The sequence below is a fragment of the Lactuca sativa genome, chromosome 3, assembly GCF_002870075.4.
Source record: "Lactuca sativa cultivar Salinas chromosome 3, Lsat_Salinas_v11, whole genome shotgun sequence".
In the NCBI taxonomy this organism is placed as follows: domain Eukaryota; kingdom Viridiplantae; phylum Streptophyta; class Magnoliopsida; order Asterales; family Asteraceae; genus Lactuca; species Lactuca sativa.
Window position 1 is genome coordinate 232,200,494 of NC_056625.2, and position 23,843 is coordinate 232,224,336.

The 23,843-nt window shown below is 39.0% G+C and overlaps 1 protein-coding gene across 1 annotated transcript; it reads right to left on the reverse strand.

Annotated features, from left to right (window-relative positions):
• Positions 1-734: 734 nt before the first annotated feature.
• Positions 735-1,179, reverse strand: LOC111908945 (heat shock 70 kDa protein 1-like). Its single transcript, XM_023904731.1, has 2 exons — positions 1,134-1,179; positions 735-1,075 (listed from the first exon to the last, which is right to left on the reverse strand). The coding sequence occupies exons 1-2, from the start codon at positions 1,177-1,179 to the stop codon at positions 735-737; spliced, it is 387 nt and encodes a 128-aa protein (XP_023760499.1).
• Positions 1,180-23,843: the final 22,664 nt, after the last annotated feature.

Here is a 23,843-nt window from a genome sequence, read left to right on the forward strand (position 1 = left end):
TCCACCTGAATATCTTCTAATGACACCACTGCTGACAGTACTAGAAAAACACCCTTTCAAGACGCGCAAACCACGACACTCATTGATTTATGTTACGCAAAAGAGAGTGACATTAAAAAAGTGTAATCTCTTCAAAAAATTTATGTTTTTAGGTCACGCATCATTGCGTGCCCTTAAATTAGTGTCTCATGTAAAAATATAAAAAACACGGAGGGCACTTGTGCGTCATCTGTGAATGTCACTTTATATTTTTTTTAAGAAACGCGCGTCTCCGAGGGAAAATGAAATCCCAAATTTTTTAAACCCCCGCCTTCTCCTTCCTCATCTCCACCCCCTCACCCACATCCACTGCCTCCAATCGTCGTTCCTCAAACTGCAGCGATGCACCTTCTTTCTCGAAGAATGCTTCATTTACCACCATCGTTCAATTATGTGAGCCCAAGGAATTAACAGAGACGAAGAAGATTATGGATCAATCGCTTCACATCATGTTTAAGGTTAAGGGTTTGAGATTTCTTCCAAATCGACCCTCACACTAAATGGTTTGATCTCCTCTTTTTTTTTTTTTACCTTGTTCCCTCTATTGATGCCTCCACCTTCTACAATCGATGTTGATCTTTGAATTAGCAACAAGAAGCCCTAGGGCCTCCGCCTGCACCCACCTCCAGTGCCTCCTACATTTATTCATTCAATCTCATCCCTCTCTCTACTCCTCTCTTTCTCTCTATCTCCCTCTAACCTAAAAGTTTCAAAATGGGAAAAAGCTCCTTCATCTTATCCTTAGACTCATCCCCCTCAGCCAACTGATTTGTATATAACCACACAATCACCTCATCAATCGCATCCTCAATCTTCTTATCAACCGGAGTCAACTTCTCACCAAGCTTCTCATCTTTCGTTGTGTTCCTCATGTTATACGTATAATACTCTAAAGCATTCTTCACCTCCAACTTCTTCTTGGGCTCCTCATCTCTAGACTCATACTTCCCAGCTTCCTGAAGCATCTTCTCAATCTTATCCTTTGAAGGTCTTCCCTTTTCATTAGTAATTGTAGTATTGTTCTTTTGCCCTGTACCTTGCAATATTATCTTTCAAGAAGACCCTTCACATGCTTTCCCAAATTGGAACGATACCAGATGTAAGTTTGGACACAAAAAGCCGCCGCCGTCCCCCTTCCATCGGTACTACTTCATTTTTTCATCTTTCGCTGTGTTCCTCATGATTGATTAGTTTTTGTTAGAAAATGTCATTTGGTTTCCTTTCCTGTATTTATTTCTTAATTTTTTTTGGTTCTGTGAGAATTGAAAGGCCATGTATTCTGATCAACATAATGTGCACATTATGTGATTGTTAAAATGTCTAAACCAAATTTTAAGCTTTAGTAGACCACTTAACGTATCGCATCAACCATGATACATTTTAAGCTTTAGTGCACATTATATGTTATGGCATTTACAAATTTTTATAAACTTTTACAATTGTAGTTGTACATTGAAGAATTTGAAAAATTTCAGCTGCTTGTGCCTTTTTCTTAACTTTCTTGTTTACTGGACATATTATTACATTAAGGGTCTTATTTGTTCTAATTATCCTTTTCTTTTTGTAGATTAAGGCACTGAAAAAGGATGTTGTGAAGCTATTTGAAAATTTAGATAAATATGGTTAGTGCATGAATTATATTATAACATGGGAGATATCATTATTTTTTATACATGATTCCTGTTTTTATACAATTTTGTAGATGATGGGGCCAATTTCATTGATGATCAACATCAAGGTCCTGTTTCAGCCACCTCATCAGTTGTTCGTGGGCTGACAACTTTCGCTTCCGCTTCCGGAAGTTTTAATATATGACACAATCTTATTATGTTTCTAGACACCACTTGTATTTCCTATGCTCATAATTTTAAATTTTATAATTCTTTTTATTTGATATTTGCAGATACTAGGGGACAAAATATTGGGTTTGGCAAGATTTTTTCTTGGGATTGGAATCCCTGGCAATAACAAGGATTTATATCACCAAATTGATGCTTTAGACTGCTTAGATCAAAACAGGTAACTGAATAACATTCTCCCTTAAGTCTTAACACATTTATTCTTGAATCTATTGACATTTTTGTTTTTTATTTTTTGTTTAGGGAATTAGTTCCTCTCATTTTATCACTTCCAGCTAGTGTCCTTTCATTTACCAGCCAACATAAACTTAAGGTGTGTTGATTCATTTGGTGACCTATTTCATTACATTTCATGTTCCAATTTTCCCATCACAAGGGGGTTCTGGTCCATCTTCAAATCGTTACATTTCTGCTAAGGAGATTGATCACTTTGAGCTTTCTGATATTCATGCAGTCATGAGATTTTTTTTAAAAGTGTTTAAAGCTGATTCTTGGTGTATGTGAACAGACTTGTGCAGGTGCTGTTGTGCTTACTGACCTTGTATTTTGGTGCCTATTTTGTCCCTTGCCCCTTTTCTTTCATTGGGATTTGGGAATACAATACCAACCTCTCACACTCTTCAAAAGAGATTAAAATCTCCTCCTTTTTCCTTTTGTTTCCTGGAAATAATTATCATTCTCTTTTTATTGTTTGCTAGCTCATAACAAATATATATGTACATTATGATTCATTCGGAACTGTTGTTGTTGGCATTCTGAGACTGAGTTAGTTTGGCTATAAATAAATCTCTGTTGTGATTGCAGTTGATTGGTTGCATGCACTCCCTGAATGCTGTTTTTCTCCTCCTGGATTCTGTTCTCAACAGCCTAGTAAGTGATTGGATCGCATTCAACAATTGGCTATTCACTATATTAATGATCCTAATAAGTGTCGAGTTGATGCCATTATCTCACTGTTTGTCTTTTTCTTGTGCCCCTTGTAGCAATTTACTTGGCACGGGTTAACATACTTTGTCTTGTGGAGCTCAGCTTATATAATTTTCCAGTGGGTTATGCATGCCTGCTGCTTTACATGGTGATTTCTACTTACCAGAACCCACTTCTTTTGTCATTTATCAATTATTTACTATAAAATTTCCCAGGATTGAAGTTTGAGAGGCTATTATTGCAGGTGGCCTTATCCCTTCCTGGAAATTGCCACTCTATGGGCACCCATGTGGTATGTTGCATTGCATCCAACGAAATAAATAAATAAATATATATATATATATATATATATATATATATATATATATTTCTGTCGGGGGTAGATATGACTTTTCACATCCTGCAGGTACTTTGGCATCGCTTTAGTTCACCTTACATGTTACGGACTATATGTTTGGCTTGTGAAAGTGAAACCATCGATGCTGTCAAAAATGTTTCCGCAAGCATTTATAGTCCAACGTGTGGTTTTCGTTTACATTCTACTAAGGAGAAAGATCACACAACTCGATGATGCAAAAGGGGTAATCCCGGGAATCTCAAGACGGGCATATTTATGGTTAGGTACAATCTTGATGAATAAAGGTGCCCGAGTGAATACAAAAAGACGGGTCGGACCTGTACCCGGTGTCGATATTGGTAATGTTTTCTTTTTCTGAACGGAGCTCTGTTTAATGGGATTACATTCTCCAATCATGGCAGGGGTGGTACCAATAAAGAGATCATTGAGTGAGGGATCAATAGAAATGGTCTGGACAGAATGACTTAATAGCGGTAAGCCTGGTGGGCAAAAAAACTTGCTTCTTTTACTAGGGTATCATCCACAGTTCAGGCAAGTCAACTTTGTCCTTTTTTGTAAAATTTAATATGATTATATCAATTATTTACGAAATTCAAAAAGAAAAAAGACAAAAAAAAGTATCCAAGTTGTTGACTCTTTTGTTTTATGTAGGCTTAATTTGGTGCTAATGCTATGATTGATGATTGGGAAGAGAATTTGAATATGATTACTACTAAGAAGACCAAAGATGTTGAATTGGTGCTTATTCATCTCAGAGATTGTTTATGGAAGGAAACAAGTAATGTAAGTTCCATAATTCCATTAAGTAATAAAAAAATAAAAAATAAAAAAGAATATTCATGTTTGGTTATGAGGTTGTGAATGTGGAGAGATGACAAGTAGTTTACATCATTTTTAAGATGATGGACTCGAGTAATTGGTCATCCGGTAAGCCTAACTAGATGTGATCAAGAGATTGACAATATATCACTTACCTATTGTGAATGTGGTGCAACTGCTCTATTATATTATACACTTTGACATCAACAATTCAGAAACTTTAGGTAAATGTCCCATTAGATATTTAACTTTTGGTATAAGCGGTTTGTTTAACTAATAGGGTATCATGTAACACGATGTCAATTTCACCATGATTTGAGGCTTAATTTGATTAATGTAATGATAAATCTGATTTACAGGGGAATTTACATGTTAGTACTGTATATGGAGGTGAAGAAAGTCTGCAACTTACATGGCCTAAAATAGTTTATGAGCATAAATGTCTTGGCTTTGTTGACACTTTGTTGATTTGTGTATTAATCATGATTTCTCACCATTCTTGTAAAATTGGGAAAAATTGGGAAAAGAACAGTTTAACATAATTACGCCTCTGTTACAGCTATACATACTCTTCATTTAGTGATTTTCTTTCACTTTTTTTGGTTTATTATATCATTTAATAGATACTTATTCAGATATATCTTTTTACGAATCCTATCTGGCTCGTGAAAACACAATTACAACTTCAAACTCCTCAAAACACTCACGCATATACTGGCTTAGCCGGTATGCTTCCATTCCTTCTCTTAATAACTAAAAACAAAATTACCCTTAGTCCTCCACCTCACCATGTGTTGTTTGATCCAAATGACCTCATTTACATCATCGTAAGATTCATGAACTTATACCCTTATGGCCTTATCTAATTCTAATTGTTTTGATGTGGATTAGGCAAGGAACATATACCAGTGTCCATACGGCTCTGTGATTAGAAGCCAAGCCAAGTGTGTGAAAATACTTAATGAGCAGAATAACCTCTTTGCAAGTTTGCTTCTTTGAATTATAAGGTGCATTTTTTTTATCTAATTAAATACAATGACAAGTACTACTGAATTTCCTATAAAATATAAGGTCATGCCCTGAGTTAAACTACTTACAAAAAACAATAAAATGGGTGTGAAAGCTTTAATAAAAAGTACTAGCAAAGATTTGTGCTCTGTCATACGCTTTTGATTGAAGAGAAAACTGGAAGTATGCTGGTCCTTTTTAATAATATAAGATATCTTTATATCCGGAAGTAATGGGTTTAAAAAAGGTTTAATCTAGAATCTTAATATTACAACATTTTTTAGGTAATCATTTTGAAAAACACATCCACACTCCTGCTTAAAAAGATAACATGTATTAAACTTTTGTTTGATGACTAATAAAATTTCTTCATTTTCCTCAGATGCACACCTGCTACTTGTTGACTTGCCAGAGCTAAAATCTTTGAACAACAGGTAATTACAAAAGTTGCCTTTTGTTATCTATTAATTCTAGTGCATTATTTATTTATTTTTTTTGCTTTCCTTGATCAATAAACTTTTAATGGTTGTTGAAAGTCATTGGTATAGGTATAGGTATAGATGCATGATTATCTGTCCTGATTATATTTGATGTTATTTATGTTTATCTTTGTACATAATATAATTTGTTTAATGACTAATTAAATTTAACAGAGGCAAAGTAATGAATAAATCTTATTTACAAAATGATCCAAAGAATCATTTTAGTGTTGTATTGTATTGCATGTTAAGTTACCGATTTGCCATGTGCAGGTTATGACAGCTTTAGCAACCTCCTTCCATGCCGTACAGCCTCTCAAAGTTCTTGCATTCAGGTTATTCTTTTAGAAAGGAAATTGTCAAAGGAGAATTTAGTCATGGGTTTCTTTTAATGTTGTACATGTTTTGTTTTCTATAATAAATATTATGCAATATTAGCAATGTGTTACATTTACTTACTATTGGAATGATTATTTGTATTTGACATACTAGTGCAATGAATTATCTTTATTGTTTATGATATTTTATTTTTTATTATGATACTTTTAATGTGTTATTTAATTTGTAAATTCGTAAATCTATCAAAAATATAAAATTTTAAAAACATTTAAAATTATGACACGCAAAAATGTGTGTCATCTTCATTTATGACATGGCCTTTCTTGACAGGGGCTTTCTTGATACGCATTGCGTGTCATTAACACGCGCGTCGTAAGGTTACGACATGTGAATGCGTGTCGTCTTCCTTTATGACAGGGCCTTCCTTGATACGCATTGTGTGTCGTAAACGCGCGTCGTAATTGCGCATCGTAAATGCACGTCGTCTATAGATGACGCGCAAAAGCGCGTCGTCTCTCTTTATGACAGGGCCTTCCTTGATGCGAATTTGCGTGTCGTCTGAGCCTTTTACGACGCGCAATGAGCGTCATAAAAGGCTGTTTTTCTAGTAGTGCGACTCATCGGCTATACACTTTCTCAGCTGCGACACGTGGAAAGTGTCATGGATCTGACCCAACTCTGCAGGTAACTCCAAACGGTAGGCTACCCTGCCTAACCTCACGATCACCCTGAAAGGACCGATATATTGGGGCCCCAACTTGCCTCTCTTCCTGAATCAAATAACTCCTTTCCAAGGAGAGACCTTCAGGAGCACGAAGTCGCCGACTGGAAACTCGAGCTCGGACCGACGCCTGTCTGCATAACTCTTCTAACGACTCTAAGCGGTCAACAACCTCTGTCTGACCTGCTGAATCTGCTCCGTCGTCTGAAGTACGATCTTGGTACTACCCATCATAGGCTACCCTATCTCTCCCCAGCAAATGGGGGTCCGACACCTCCTCCCATACAATAGCTCAAAGGGTGGCATACCAATGCTCGAACGACGGCTGTTGTTGTAGGAAAACTCTACTAAGGGCAAGTACGTGTCCAAATCCCGCCGAAATCCAACACACATGCTCGGAGGATGTCCTCGAGCGTCTGAATCGTCTGCTCACTATGCCCGTCAGTCTGTGGCTGGTATGCGGTACTAAAATGCAGTCTTGTACCCAATTCCTCATGGAACTTCTTCCAGAATCTGGAAGTGAAACGTACATCTCGATCTGAGACTATCGAGATCGGCACTCCATGCCGCGATACCACCTCTCTCACGTACATCTCTGTCAACCTGTCCACAATCACCCAAATTGCATCGACACCTCTCGCAGTCCTTAGCAATTTGGTGATGAAATCCATGGTAATCTATTCCCATTTCCACTCGGGAATCTCTAACGGCTGCAGCTTACCATGTGCACGCTGGTGGTCGGCCTTAACCCTACGACAGGTCAAGCATCTCTCCACAAACCATGCGACATCCCTCTTCATACTGGGCCACCAATACTCCGTCTTCAGATCCAAATACATCTTAGTGGCCCCGGGATGGATCGAGAATTTTGATCGATGAGCCTCTTCCATCAAAATGGTACGCGTCCCATCCACAAACGGTACCCATATCCGGCCCTGAAATGTCATAAGCCCCCGTCTATCGGTAACGAATTCCGATACCAGCCCAACAACTCGCTCTCTCTTTTGGTTTTCTGGTCCCATGGCCTCAGCCTGAGCCCCACGAATAGTGTCCAATACCGGAGTCATCACTGTCAATCTCAAACAAACATCTCGCATCGGGGCGCCGTCTACCCTACGGCTCAATGCATCGGCTACAACATTAGTCTTGCCCGGGTGGTACAGGATCTCATAATCGTAATCCTTCACCACATCCAACCATCTCCTCTGGCGCATATTCTGGTTGGGCTGATCCATCAGATACTTCAGACTCTTGTGGTCCGTGTATATGGTACACCGAACCCCATACAGATAGTGACGCCAGATCTTAAGGGCGAACACCACTGCCCCCAACTCCAAATCATGGGAGGGATACCTCGTCTCATGAGGCTTCGGCTACCTCGATTCATATGCTATGACATGCCCTCTCTGCATTAGCACTGCTGCCAGCCCAAATATCGACGCGTCACAATACACTACGAAATTCTCCATCCCCTCCGGGAGGGCTAACACCAGAGCTTCGCATAATCTCTAGCGAAGTGTATCGAAGGAGGCCCGCTGCTCTGGACCCCATGAAAAAGCAACACCCTTCCGGGTCAAGTTGGTGAGTGGCACGACGATCTTGGAGAAATCCCTGATAAATCTCCGATAATAACCAACCCTAGGAAACTCCTGATCTAGGTAGGTGACCTCGGCACCTCCCAACTCATCACTGCCTCAATTTTGGCCGGATCGACCAATATCCCTTTCTGGTTCACGAGGTGCCCTAGGAACTGGACCTCTCGCAACCAAAAATCACACTTGGAGAATTTGGCATAAAGCCTCTCCGATCTCAGGACTCCGAGGATCTCCCTTAAATGCTCGTCATGCTGCTCTCTAGATCTCAAATACACCAATATGTGGTCGATGACCACTATCACCGAGCGATCCAACATCGGTTTGCACACTCTATTAATGAGATCCATGAACACCGCTGGTGCGCTGGTTTGTCCGAAAGGAATCACTACGAACTCGTAATGCCCATAACGAGTCCAGAATGCTGTCTTCTAGATGTCCACATCTCGCACCCTCACCTGATGATACCCCGACCTCAAATCGATCTTGGAGAACCAATATGCTCCCTGCTACTGATCGAACAAATCGTCGATCCTCGGCAACGGGTTACTGTTCTTGACCGTTAACTTGTTCAACTCCCGGTACTCAATGCACATCCGGTGTGAACCATCCTTCTTCTTGACAAAAAGGATAGGCGCCCCCCATAGCGAACTGCTCAGCCGAATAAACCCCTTCCCCAGCAACTCCTGGATCTGCGAGGATAACTCTTACATCTCTGGAGGCGCAAGGCGATATGGCGCCTTGGCGATAGGTGCAGCTCCCGGAACCAAATCGATACTGAACTCTACCTGCCTCTCTGGAGGCACACCCGAAAATTCCTCTGGAAACACATCCGGAAACTCACGTACTATCGGAACCTCATCAATTGACTTCGGTCTCTCTGAATCAACCCTCGCATCCATCACATATGCCACAAATCCCCTACAACCCTGTTGTAGACTCTGTCTCGCTCTGGCGGCCGAACAAAATGTTGACCCAGCACGTGTACCCTCGCCGTACACCGTAAGAACTCCCCCACTAGGGTCTCGTGTGGTCACCAACTGTCGCTCGCAGTCGATAACCGCTCCCACTCTGCTCAACCAGTCCATGCCCACGATGACACAGACATCCCCCATCGCAATAGGAACCAAATCAATTGGAAACTCGACGCCGAAAATATCGAGTACACATCCGGTACGTCGAGTTCGCCACGAACTCCCGTATATCCCTCCTTAAAATGCTCAGATATTGGCTCATACGTGCCTGCTCGGAGGACACGTGCTCTGGGCAGAACATCGCTCGCTCATGGAACATCCTCGTAATCATTGTAACAAACTCAGTACCCTGCTTGAGGGTCAAAAACTCCTGGGCCAAACACTCCCTCTCCACCTGGGGAACGTACTCATCTCGAAAACATAGCAGTCAACCTCTCCCAGGTCACTGCAACAAGCTCAGTAGGCGTATAATGCGCCGTCACGAACTTCCACTAGTCCTTCGCTCCCAAGCGAAGCTGATTCAGCGCGAACCGGACTCTCAAATGCTCAGGAGATGATCAAGTAAAGAAACACCCCTCAATGTCTGAAATCCACCTCATCGCTGCAATCAGGTCCTGGGTCCCATCAAACTCCGGTGGTTTTGTGTTGCTGAACTCCCGGATAGCAACGCATCACCACCCTGTGGTCTAGCCGCAGCTACAGTTGCAGTGGCCGCAGCAACAGCAGTATCAGAAAGAGGAGCGTATCTGTCGTCAAATGTCTCTATCAGGGTGGTCTTGATAGACCCAAACATCTCTGGAATCTCAGCGCGGATGGCAGCAGCCACCTCATCATGAATTATCTGGCGGAGGTCCTCGTCGCTCACACCCCCTCCAGTAGTCCCTGGTCTGTGGCGCGTTCCCACCATGATACCTCTCTGAAATACAACACAAAATATCAAGACTCGCTCGAGCGTGCACACACTCAATACCCCCAATCCTACTTTGTTTATGGTACCCTAAGGATTCTTACTTGGGTTGCGCACTGGCTCGGTGCCTTCGGTAGTACGGGCCCAATACTACCGACCACACCGACTCAGCATTCATCCCAAGTCCTCCTCCCAGAGTCCCACATTTCCAAGAACTCTACTCTCTTAATCAGGTGCTACTCACAAGAAGATATCTCATAAACACCTCGCTGCTATCTAAACATTCTCAAACATTTCTGGCAGCAAAAGCCCCTGGACTAAGGCATCATATATCAGGCCACTCTAGTCCTAATAAGAATACCTAGTCTACTCTAGCATGTATATCATAATTTGTCATATAGCATAACATAACATATCTGATAGCACTTATTGAAAGGGTATTTTGGGAAATCACCGTTCGGGCGCTGGCTGATCGTACACACGGCTCTGCTTTGTTTATCTCAAAACTCTTTTTACTCTTCTTAAAAAAAAAGAAAAAATTTACTTTATTACCAAAATTCTTCTCAAATCCTCAGTTTGAGTTCAGATACGGCCGAAGATGCATCCAAATCCCTCAAACCAAGGCTCTGATACCAACTTGTAACACCGTAAAAATTTAAACAATTTTTCGTATTTTAAAAACCATGTATTTTCATTTACATCCACATTTTAAAATATTGTATCATCACTATCTCAATACAAAACCCCCAAGATCAAAACATATGAACTCCAGTGTGCGTGTGTACGAGTCATGCCGGCGCCTTCCCGCGATAATCTACCTGAAACACCACACATAACATTGTAAGCATAAATTCTTAGTGAGTTCCACAAATACCACATAAACACATATCAGCCACTCAAGGTTGTAACTTTGTTGACCCTCTGGTTGAATATATCTATGGGACCCTCTTGGTCCCATAACTCTGTGGACCCACTAGTCATAACTCTGTTAACTCTGAATCATGCATATCACATATCACAATTAATCACAACAGGTAATATCATACAAGTACACTGACATATATCTCTAGAATACTCTGTCACATAACTCTGTTACCACACTAGGTAAAGTATAGTGAGAAGACTCACCTCAGATGTCTCGGTATATCTTTGACTCGGTAGAAATATGATCTAGCCTCCGCCTAATCACACAAAGTAAATATTCTCATAAATATAACTCTCGAGACTAGACTCAACCCTCTCTAGGTGAAAGACCATTTTACTCCTCTATCAGCTCAAAGGCAACATTGTTGACCAAACCCTAAAAGTCAACAAAAGTCAACGGTCAAACTTTGACCCGACTCGTCGAGTTTACTTGGGCGACTCGGCGAGTCTACACGTGTCTACTGAATCTCCTAGTCCCTCTTGGCACGTCGAGTCCCTCCCCTTACTCGATGAGTCACACCTGGCATGAATCGCGGGGCCACCCCGACTCAACCCGCCGAGTCTCAAGAACAACTCGGCGAGTTCCGCGTTGAACTTCTTTCCCCTAACTCTCCCTGACTCACCGAGTTATTTCCCCAACTTGGCAAGTCTACTCACTAAGTGATTTACGGGAAACCCTCACCCTACTCGCCGAGTCTGATCTTCGGACTCGGTGAGTTCATTCCATGCACAAACTCCATAGATCTCCTGAGGTTAGATCTGTTCCTTTAATCCATAGATCTGACCTTCCCAAGCATGATAATCACGTAAAGTTCAGACCTTGACACTCATATAACATCTAAATGGTCTAACTTGGCGATTTAGCCCAAAAAATTACCTCCTAAGCTCATGTCTCCCAAAATAACTCATAAATCTCCAAAGGTTAAGATCTCTGGACCTCTTTAGGTCCAGATCCAAAGCATAGACTCAAGAAGGGACCAATTTCTCCACTTATCCATCCTTTAAAGGGGTTAGAAAACCCTAACTCTAAGAATCAACAACAAAACTGAAGAAGATCCGAATAAATACCTCAATATGAACTCTAGGAACTCTGAAGTCACCAAAATTGCACCTCCTTCATCCTCCTCTTGCCTTGGTCACCTCTTTCTTGCAATTACACCAACAAAAAGATCAAGAATGGCCTTTCCTTCCTCACAAACGCTCTAGATCTCTTAGGGTTTCTCTCTGGGGTTTGGTAGCCGCAAATGACGGACTTAAGGGCCTTTAAATAGGTCCCAAACCTAGGAAGTTAGGGTTTCATTAAACAGCGTGGACTCGCCGAGTCCACTCATGAACTCGCGGAGTTCGGCTGTGAACCCGGATACTAATCCGCGACCATACTCGGTGAGTCTTAACACCACCTCGCCGAATCCCCTCTCAATCTCTAAAAATAAAAGGAATAATTAATATACCTGGGAATCCGGGTGTTACAATTAGGGTTACACCATGTGACTCATGTCTTTCAATATTCTTCATGCTCCATGGGTTAAAACCTCCATGGAGTATCCATGGGTTTAGCCCAACATGAAGAACTATGGATCATAAGCCCACATAAATAAGAATGAATGATTTACACAATCAATCCCGATATATTTAATTACTCTCCTCTTGATCATAATATTAATTCCAAATTAATCCTAGATCAATACTATTAAAATAATATGATTTCTTGTTAATATATTATAACTTATAATGTATTAACAAATCATAAATATCCTTTTCTCATAAAAGTCTATCCAAATTGTTCCGATGCCATGCAACCCAAATGGACCATGCCAATCGGGTCAAGTACATACCAATTATAGTTATGGACTTAGACACTAATCCAATAGTTTCCCACTTGGATAAATCTAAAACTATTATTGCGTATGACTTCAAAATCCGACTAGCAATCGTAACTCTTAAAAGTTGTTGTCAAAGTCTGAACAAATCAATGACGCGTGCATTAGATATGGGATCATATATTCCTCCATTCTAGATATCATATGGACTGAGACATGGATTATAATCATTCTCTCTCTCCATTTGTTGTTTCTTGATTTCCGATTTATGACGACTGACTAATTGAACAAATCAAATCAGTCCAGGCTTGGCCAAGAACTTCAGGGTGTCATTACTAATTCATCGAAGGGCCCACATATATCGCTTTTATCCCTCAAAAAGGTAAAAGGAATGGATAAACTTCAACTCATATGCTTTTTCTACTACTTGTTGAATCCTACACATAGGCACATTTTATAACATTGAGTTACCAATGTGTTTTCGTGCAATCAATGTATAACCAACTCATAGGCAACAACTCATATCTCTAGGTTTGAAGAATTTAAGATATTATCGTCTCATGATCACTCGTGTAAAAATCCATGAAGTGGGTCAAATGAGCGTGGGTTTAATCCAATACTCAGAACTTATGAGCACTCATGAATGTTGCAGCAACTCTTGCTATGTCCACTACGTTAGACATCAGCAAACCAGCTTCATGGCAGTATCGATTCATATCTACTTCCAACATATGACCGACTATGGATGGTTTGAATAACTTAGTCATTTAGGACGAACTACCTAGCTATTCTGGAAGTCAAAACATGCAAAGTGAAACACAAGAATAATCGAATCCAATATGGTCTTAGAACTTATGAATATAAATAAAACACCTTTTATTTATCACCATATTGATTACACATTATTCATTGCATACTATTTCAAACTATCAACTTTATACTTGAATTAAACAAAATAGTTGTAACATGCTCCAAGCATGTACACTATGTTTTTCTAAACACTAGTCATGCCATACACTAAGTATGCCCACTATGTTTTTCTATGATCTTTTCTTTGTGAAATAGATTGATTGAACATAATTACAATGATTCTCATTTCACAATCTCAAATCCTTACTTCAAATGCGAGAATTCCAAATTCCTTCCATTTACCGAAATATGTTGGATTTTTAAACTTATATGCATTGACCCTCTTGTAATGATTATGCACAAAGTCACAAAGACTTGTCAACAGTCATTACAAAGTATTCCAATGGAGATCAACTCCATGGAAATGATGTCTCAAATTCAAAGTACATTGCTTTGAACATCCTTCTTGCATTAAGTTTCCTAATCTTACACAGATTTAATGAATAACTTCGACTTATGGGAATATTTCCATATTCTCATTTTGACTATCACTTCTGAACAAGAGTTACCTCTTTCAGAATATGTCAATATGCTCCTTCCAAAATTAACACTATACTTCCAACTGTCCCTGAGAAACAAATCTTTGGTAAACCTTAGATTGTCCTCGACAATTGCTTAATCAAATTAGTCATATCCAGTTCTAGTACTTTTTCCCTCTTAATGCTCTAGGCATTTGGAAAATTTTAGAACAGATGAATATTATAGCACATGTAATCGATCCTATATCCGAAGCATATGAGACACGATTCATGATGTCTCACATAAATACATGATACTAGACCAGTCTTTTGCTATAATATTTCTATTTCTATTTGCCATGTTCGCATAATTCAAATTATGAAAAGGGATTCCGTAATCACAATCGAATTTTAGAACGCAAATAATGTTCCCATATATAGAATTTCCTTATGTTGAACCATTCCAACATAACATTCATATATATATTTGACTAAATTTGATTAAAATCTCATGATCCAAGCTTTTAGATTTGAAATGAAGTATAATTTCCTCTCCTTTAATTATTGCAAAGCAACTTTTTCCCAATTGAAACTTTTGTTTTCTATAATCAACATTGCTAACTTGCAACACTTATCATAATTATCATGCTCCTACTCACATGATGATTATTAGCATAACACTTATGCTCCCACTAGCTTTGACATCTACTCAGAAATTAGCTGGACTTCTAGAAACCAATACTTTATTGACTTTCTTACCAAAGTTCAAATTTCTAATACGAGATGCTTTGATAAAAACTTTATCAAAATCATACACCTTTCCTTTGATGGCACACATTTGTGTCTAAACAATTTTAGAACTATGAAAAGGGATGCCATAATCATAGTCCCAATTGTTTAGATCTTTGCCATTCCTCGCAAGTCCATGTTAGTGTGCCGTTTAACCATACACGCTCCACTACTGACTTTGAGAATGCAAATATCACAATTGCTATCTACTTAAAATCTACTTAGTGAAAGGGTTTCCTCACCATCATTTTCACGAACCGGAGAGAAACCTTATGACACTTAGATTTTATGGTGTATGTGTTCCTATCCATGTGAATTTGTCAAAACCATAATCTCAAGACAAGGTAAGTGATAAATCCAAACTCATATGGATTGAACTTGTGCAGTCTTAACTTCTTGCCACCTGGCAGCACAAGGGCCTGCCATTGCTTCCAAGTTGTTATGCAACCAATTGAGAACTCTCAGAACTCATATGCAAAGCCAACGTTAACTGGAATGGGAACATAAATAGGAATATGTCAACACTGTAGGTTATAAACCTCAAGTCGTGTGCTAGTGATAAACTACAGGTTTTACTCTTGATTAGATCTTGAAATTCTTTCAGGATCATTAAGACTCCCACTGTCCTCTTGACATATAAGACTATCTTGCCAAATATTCAAGAGATGGTGCGGATTCACTTCACACAATTGGCCTTTGTTGGTCTTTGACTTATCCAAAACATCACAACTTACCAATTTCAAATGTACAAGAGTAGGACACATTCTAATCTTACATTTGACAAGTGTTAGTAAACCTTCTTTAAGATATGTCACTCAAATTACAATCTTGGAGTATGACTCTAAGACATGTTATGGAAGGAAGTATCCTCATCTTCTTGATTTAACCATTTCTACAATTCAAGATTCCTCTTCTTTGTCGTAAGAATGCACTGAGATGTCCTTAGAAGACTAGTTGTGATATGATTTCTAAATCATTAAGATGATCACAGAACATGATACTAAAGTACTCTCCCATCTTTTCAGATTTGAGAAACTTTTATCTTTTTGCCTAGTTTGATTCTTCTCATCCGTCCTGCCATACACTGAAAATTTTCCAATGTATCATAATTACACTTAAACTTGTAAGTAACCATATTTACTAACTTTTAGTAAATCATGACGAATATGTGGTGGAATTGACCAGTGCACACGAATGTGTACTCGATCCCTTAGTCCTTCGCTTGACTCACATATACATGTGAACAAGGAATTAGTCTTAATTTTCCAAAGATGAAGATTTTCATTCATCATACTATACAGCTTGCATGATTCCAAGTTTCGGTCCAATTGAAACTTGGGTGATGAGACTCTTTTCTTATTTGGTAAATTTAGACACTACCACAAATGGAAGAGTCAAATTCACATTTCCATTATTACTAGAAATATACAAACTTCAATTTTCCATAAATGCCATTGCAAGGAGATAAAATAAAATAAAACAAAAATTTTATTTATTTATAAGATGCGGAAAAATCTTTTTCCTTACAATGCAAATTTAAATGGAAACTGTGCTATTACATATTTCCTGGCAATCTATCTTAACTCTCTAAGTAGTAGCTCAAGAATCCGATCTTTGAACCATGCGATTGAAATCCATCTTCGCGATCAGATCTAGCATACTCTTTCTTTAAGTTCAGTTCCCTTCCCTTTGCTTGATCCTGACATACATCAATATGCATTAAGAATCTTCAAATAGGAACTTAAGAGAGTTAGATAGTGGAATTACCGGAAGCAGAGTCAAACTGTTTGACTTGAGCTTCTCTCATATCTTTCAGGTAGTTAGGGCAGCTTCGCAACCAATGCCTCTTCCTTTTGGCAATACAAACATATGGACTCTTTGGTAATGGTACATAGGACTATCTCAGACTTAGCCTTTCTCTTTACCAGTTGGTCAACCAAGTTGACTATGGCCGATCCCTTTCCATTGGGAAGAGAAAGCTTTTCTGGATATCCAATTTCACCATTGTCAATGTCCATGGTAGTTTGGAAGTTGATCTACTAATCAAATTTTCTTTACCAGAGCTCTAAATCATTGTTGATTCAGCAGCACCAAGCAAATAGATAAGACCATTAAGGGTCATGTCATAGTCTGTTACATAGTAGTCCCAAAGAAACTCACTATGCGACTTAGAAAGTTATTGAATAACCAACTTTCTCAAGACTTTGACATCCAAGATGTGAGCACACATATACCTTGCTTGCCAATAGGGCTTGAGTGACCTTGAACTATTCAAGAACTTGTGGGGTTAAGGAGAATAATTAGAGGAGGTGGAGGGAGTGAGGAATGATCTCCATGAGCAAACCACGGGACATCATCTTCATTAGGAAAGCTTGTTCCAAGAGATTTGGGAAGATCATAATTGTCTAAACCAGACATCTTTTGGGAGATATTCAAAATAGTTGATTTAAAGTCCTTAATATAACACCCAATATGAAATATTAAGGCTAGGACCCAACACAATATTTTGTAACTTAGAAGATGGATGTCGTAATTCAAGCTATAAAATATTTAAAGGTAGGTGAATGACGATTCACTAATTTCCACCACGAAAAACGAAATAATTTATTAGGTTTTAATTGGATTTGAAACTCCTAGATCTTTTGAGATTCACTGAACTTTTCAATGGCATGTTTCAATCTCGATTGTGCTCTCTCAAGTTTTGTGACTGGGATGCCGAGGATCACAAAACAAGATGTGAATAACCATACAAATATACTTGCTACCCTTAATATTTACCCCTCAATTGATGTGCTGGTTAACCACATGCACTCCACCGATACTATGATAAACATTAAGTTACCCTTTGCCTACCTTGTTAAATCAAGCTAGTGTGACGGTTAACCACACGCGCTCCACTAACCGACTTAAACAAAGTGCAAAGTGTAATTTCATGGGTTAACACCAAATTCACATTTTCCTAAAGTAACTAAGATTGGGAATTTATAAAAGGTTTAGTTACTTTATATTTATCATTAATACTTTTAATGAACGGAGAATTCTAGTCCTTGTCCTACCCGTTCGGCAAACGACCCTCCACCAGTCAAGGAAGCGGTAGGTGAGAGTGGACACCCATTAAACAGCCATTTTATAGGCAGTAACCTTATACCCCCTTATAGACCGGCTTCGTGAATGAGGCCTACTAACGGTAAGACTGATTTTGTTCTTATACATATATATATATATATATATATATATATATATATATATATATATATATATATATATTAACTTATAATATTATAAAGTATAAGGGTTGAATTTTAACTTTTAAAATTCTAAGGGCTTAACATGGAATTAAAGTATTCATGAGGGGAAACTTTACAAATTCCAAAACTTTAGGGCAAGTTTTGAACTATTCAAAAACTTTTCAATTCCATAACTTATGTGTTTAAAGTAGTTTTAATGGACAAACTCTTCAAGTTCCATAACTTGTGGACAGGTTATGGAAGACTTTAAAACATTTAAAAATGAGACTCTCCATTTTTCGTAACTTATGGAAATCTGATGAGTTTTAAGAATCATAAATGTGACTTTTCATATAACTTGAGGACAAGTTACAAAAACACATTTTATGAATAACTTTTAGATTAATTTGGATTAAAAACATATTATCACATAACTTTTCTATTAATCTAAATCAACTCATAAGAATAAGATAATTCACATCAAACACTTTTCATGTAATTAGCGTAACCGTTAAACTAATACAGAACATGAAGCTATTGACAATTATCTATGAAATTGGATTAGCATGATCATTACCACATCAAAAACATGTTTACAAGTTCAAAAACAGCTTAAGGTAATGTTCCTAGTCCAACTCCAACCAAAAACCTCTAAAATATGTTGTTTGGTGCTCCTACTCATCGAGTGTATGAACCTACTCGACAAGTAGGATGGTTTTCTTAATGGACACGGCGAGTCCATCAGTGGACTCGGCGAGTCCAGTGCCCAGAAAGCCAGAATTTTTGATTTTTAAGCTATTTCAGCAAGTTGCATCAAGTATAAAAGAAAACAAGCCTTGGCTCTGATACCACTGAAGGGTTTTGAGCATTCTAACACACCTATGGTGTACATGAAACCCTAGATACCTTCGATCTATGTTTTCTCTATTATACATGTAAAATTGAACTTTGCAAGGTATTACCCTAACTACCATACAATCATTGATACTAGGGTAATATAAACAAGTTAAAAGACATACCTTTTCATGTAGCTTGATTCCATGAAGCTTAAGAGCCTAGTGCCTCAAGTGTGACACCTCAAATGGTTCACACAACATCACAAACATCTTGGAATAACTTAACAGAAAAGGTTCCTATGCTCAAATCGGCTAGCCCTCATGTGTACACACACTAGTGCCAATTTCTTGAGCCACAGGGTCCTTATATATTGTGGCTATTAGGGTTACACCATGTAACTCATGTCTTTCCATATTCTTCATGCTCCATGGGTTAAAACCTCCATGGAGTATCCATGGGTTACTCCATGGGTTTAGCCCAACATGAAGAGCCATGGATCATAAGCCCACATATAAAAGAATGAATGATTTACACAATCAGTCCCCATATATTTAATTAGACTCCTTTTGATCACAAAATTAATTCCAAATTAATCCTTGATCAATACTAATTAAATAATATGATTTCTTGTTAATATATTAGAACTTATAATGTAATAACAAATCATAAATATCATTTTCTCACAAACATCTATCCAAATTGTTTTGATGCCATGCAACCCAAATGGACCATGCCAATCGGGTTAAGTACATACCAATTATAGTTATGGACTTAGACACTAATCCAAAATTACTTTGATGTTCCGTGATGAGTATGTTACCCCGATGGAGAGGGAATGGTTGGCCCAGGAGTTTCTATCTCTCAAGCAGAAGATAGAGGCGGTGACTGAGATTTGGCGGATGTTTCACGAGAGGGCTTTGTTCTGCCCTGAGCATGTTTCGACTGAGCAGGCACACATGAGCCGATATTTGAGCATTATGAGGAGGGATATTCAAGATTTTCTAGCGAATTCATCTTATCAGGCATTTGTTGAGCTTCATGCAAATGCCAGGAGGAGGAAGATCGAGCTGGAGACGCAGGACAGGGAGGAGGCGGAGTCTCAGGGGAGAGACCAGAGGCCGTCGCAGTCACAGTCGGTACCGAAGTGGGTAAGCCCGCTGATACAAGGACCGGGGGCCAGAAGGGCCGCACATGTGGAAAGTGCGACAAGATTCACAAGGGGTCGTGTCGAGCGAGGATTTTCTACAAATGTGTCAAAGAGGGGCATATGGCGAAGGATTGCCCCAAGGGGTTTGCAGTTTGCTTCCACTACAACCAGACCGGCCATCGGAAGGTCGAGTGCCCCCAACTTCTTCTGGGATCAGCACAGGGATCTGCAGCTACTGCTTTGCGTGCTACTAATAGGTGGCCGGCGAAGGCCGAGGTTCCGAGGGCTCGTGGGAGAGCTTTTCAAATGACAGCGGAGGAGGTCCGCGCAACACCTGATGTCATGGCTGGTACGTATTTCCTTATTTATTTATGTTAAGATTTATTGTGTTTATTATGTGTTGTATTTAGGTACATTTCTTCTGAGTTTTGTACCTGCTTTGGTATTATTTGACTCGGGTGCGAGTCGATCCTTTGTTTCTTTAGCTTTTAGTCATCGCATCAATATCTAACGTGAGGCGTTGAGTCGACCTCTGAGGGTTTCTATAACTGACGAGCATGCGGTTTTGGCTACTAATGTGTTCCGAGGATGTATGATGGAGATTTTTGGTGTCGATTTTCCGATTGATCTGGTACCGATTGCGATGGGTGATGTTTGTGTCATCGTGGGCATGGATTGGTTGAGCCGTTTTGGAGCAGTGATGAACTGCGAGAGTCAGTTGCGGACTATATGAGACCCTAGTGGGGAAGTGCTTACAGTGTATGGTGAGGGTAGCAGGTCTGGGTCAGCCTTTTGCTCTGCTGCCAGGGCGAGGCAGAGTGTACAAAAATGATGTATGGGCTTCTTGGCATACGGATACGCGGGTTGTTTCAGATAGGCCGAGTTCTATCTCCGAGGTTTCGATAGTGTGCGAGTTCCCATATGTTTTCCCTGAGGAGTTACTAGGTGTTCCTCCTGAGAGGCAGGTGGAGTTCCGCTTGATTTAGTTCCGTGCGCGGCGCCTATTGCCAAGGCACCTTAACGCCTTTCGCCACCAGAGATGCAAGAGTTCTCCTCACGACTCTAGGAGCTACCGAGGAAGAGATTTATCAGACCGAGTAGCTCGCCGTGGGGAGCGCCGATCCTTTTTGTCAAGAAAAAGGATGGTTCACACCGGATATGTATAGATTACTGGGAGTTAATCAAGTTGACGGTCAAGAACTGTTATCCACTTCCGAGGATCGATGATTTATTCGATCGGTTGTAGGGCCATCTTGGTTTTCCAAGATTGATTTGAGATTCGGATATCACCAGATGAGAGTATGCGAGGAGGATATTCAGACGACGACCTTTAGAACTCATTATGGGCATTACGAGTTTGTGGTGATGTCTTTCGGGCTCACCAACGCACCGAAAGCGTTCATGGATCTCATGAACCGAGTGTGTAGGCCTATGTTGGATCGGTCGGTGATCGTGTTCATCGATGACATCTTGGTGTATTCAAGGTCCAAAGAGCAGCATAGGAGCATCTTGTTGGATTAGTGTCTAAGTCCATAACTATTTTGGTATGTACTTGACCCGATGGTGCATGGTCCTTTTGGGTTGCCTTCACCAAAGCAACTTCATAGGATGAGTTATGGAGAGAAAGGATTGATTATGATTTATTAATATATTATGAGAATAATATATTAAAGGAGAAATCATATTGTTTACTTAATATTAGTCAATAATTAATTAGGAATTAATTTTGTGGCTAAAAGACATTAATTAATCTTAAGGGACAAGAAATGTCAATTGTATGATAGTTGAATACTGAGCTGATGGACTCTAAATTAGAGGGGTGGACGAATTCTATGGGAAACCCCATTAGAAATCGTCCTAGGCCTCTAAGGAAGGATTCCATGGTTGCTTAGGGCTTAAGCATCCAAATTAGGGTTTCCTTGTTAGATAACCCTAATAGCCTCACTATTTAAAGGACCCTTGAGACTCAAAAACGTGGTGAACTTGTTCCTTAGGTTTTCCACACGTTTTGGGCAGCCTCCACTCTCCTTATTCTTCATCCTCTTGCTCTTGGTGTTTGTGAACCAATAGAGGAGTGACATTTGTGACTCTAAGCTTTCTAAAATCATTACAAGGGGGATTTGAGATTGTTATTGCTACATAACAATCAAGGTAAGATCTAAGACCGCATTCTTAAGTTAATATGATTAATTTTATGCTAGATCTAGGGTTTAAAGTCTTGGATGAATTGCATGTACAATAGAGAAACCTAGATCCAAGCATTAGGGTTTGTATGAGCACATAGGATGTTCTTATGGCCAAAACCCATCAGTGGTATCAAAGCATTGATTGGTTTCTATTGTATTGATGCATATTTGATCGATATCAGCACTGAAAATCAAATTTTTTTGCTTCTGAGTGTTTGACTCACCAAGTCAGCTGTACTCGACGAGTCCAGATCTAGACTCGACGACTCAAAGCGCCTGACAGCTCATATTCGCGATTTTCTTCCTGTTTTGGCTTTGGATAATTACCATAAACTTGTTTTTGTTATAAAATCCGAATTTTATCCAGATTTGGTGATTATCCTTACCAAAATAGAAGATAATTGTCAAAATTTAGATAATCATTTGTTTTATTAGATAAATTTTGATTATTTGTAATTTAGATTTGAATTATCTTGTGAAAAAGTTTCAAAATTTCCCCTTTATGTTTTATAGTTTAAATTTGAACTTAAAAGTTTTGTTTTTGAAATTTAAATAGTTGAAACCCTAATGTTTTGAAATGTTTCAAAACTTTCCCTCAAGTTTTTGGAATTTAAAAGTTGATTAAAAGTTTAATTTAGAAATGTTAAATTCTAAAACCCTAGTATTGTTTTGAAAAGTTCAAATCACACCATTATGGTTTTATTAATTAATTAAAGTGTATAATTAAAAGAGGTTTAATAAATCCATAAAGTTTTGGTTCACAATTTAATTGAATTAAAAGTATAATTTTTAAATTTGACCAGCTAGTATTTCAAAAGTGTAAAATACACCCTATACTATATATAACATTAAAAGTCTAACATTATATATATGTATGAGTAAAAGTCAGTCTTACCGTTAGTAGGCCTCATTCACGAAGTTGGTCTATAAGGGGTGTTTAAGGAAATTGCCTATAAAATGGCGATTGAATGAGTATCCACTCTTACCCACCGCACTCTTGACTAGTGGAGGGTCGTTAGCCGAACGGGTAGGATAGGACAGAAACTTTCCATTATAAGTATAATGAAGTACAAAAGTAACTAAATGTTTTACGAATTCCCAATCTTAGTTACTTTAGGCAAAAGTGAATTGATGCAATCCCATGAAATTACACTTTGTACCCTTGCAAAGATGTTAGTGGAGACCGGCACATTAAATGGTTCTAAGAAAAGGTAGCAAAGGGTGACTCAATGTTTGTCATAGTTTGGTGGAGCGTGTGTGGTTAACCGGCACATCAAATAAGTGACTATAACATGTGGGGGCACCATGTAAGTTTGCATGGTTATTCACACCCTGTTTTGTGATCCTCGGCATCCCAGTCACAAATCGAGGGGCATATCGAGATTTAAACATGCCATTGAAAAGTTCAATGAATCTCAAAGGATCTAGGAGTTTTCAAAGCATTTAAAACTTAATCGGTTTTTCGTTTTTCATGGTGGAAAATTAGTGAATCCTCATTCACTTACCTTCAAATATTCTGCAACT

What these genes read in the sequence shown, in the direction of transcription:
- LOC111908945 (XM_023904731.1), bottom strand. Translation starts at nt 1,179, where the DNA reads ATGGAAGGGGGACGGCGGCGGCTTTTTGTGTCCAAACTTACATCTG. An exon ending in TGTGTCCAAACTTACATCTG is followed by an intron (nt 1,076 to 1,133) that starts GTATCGTTCCAA and finishes TAATATTGCAAG; the next exon opens with GTACAGGGCAAAAGAACAAT.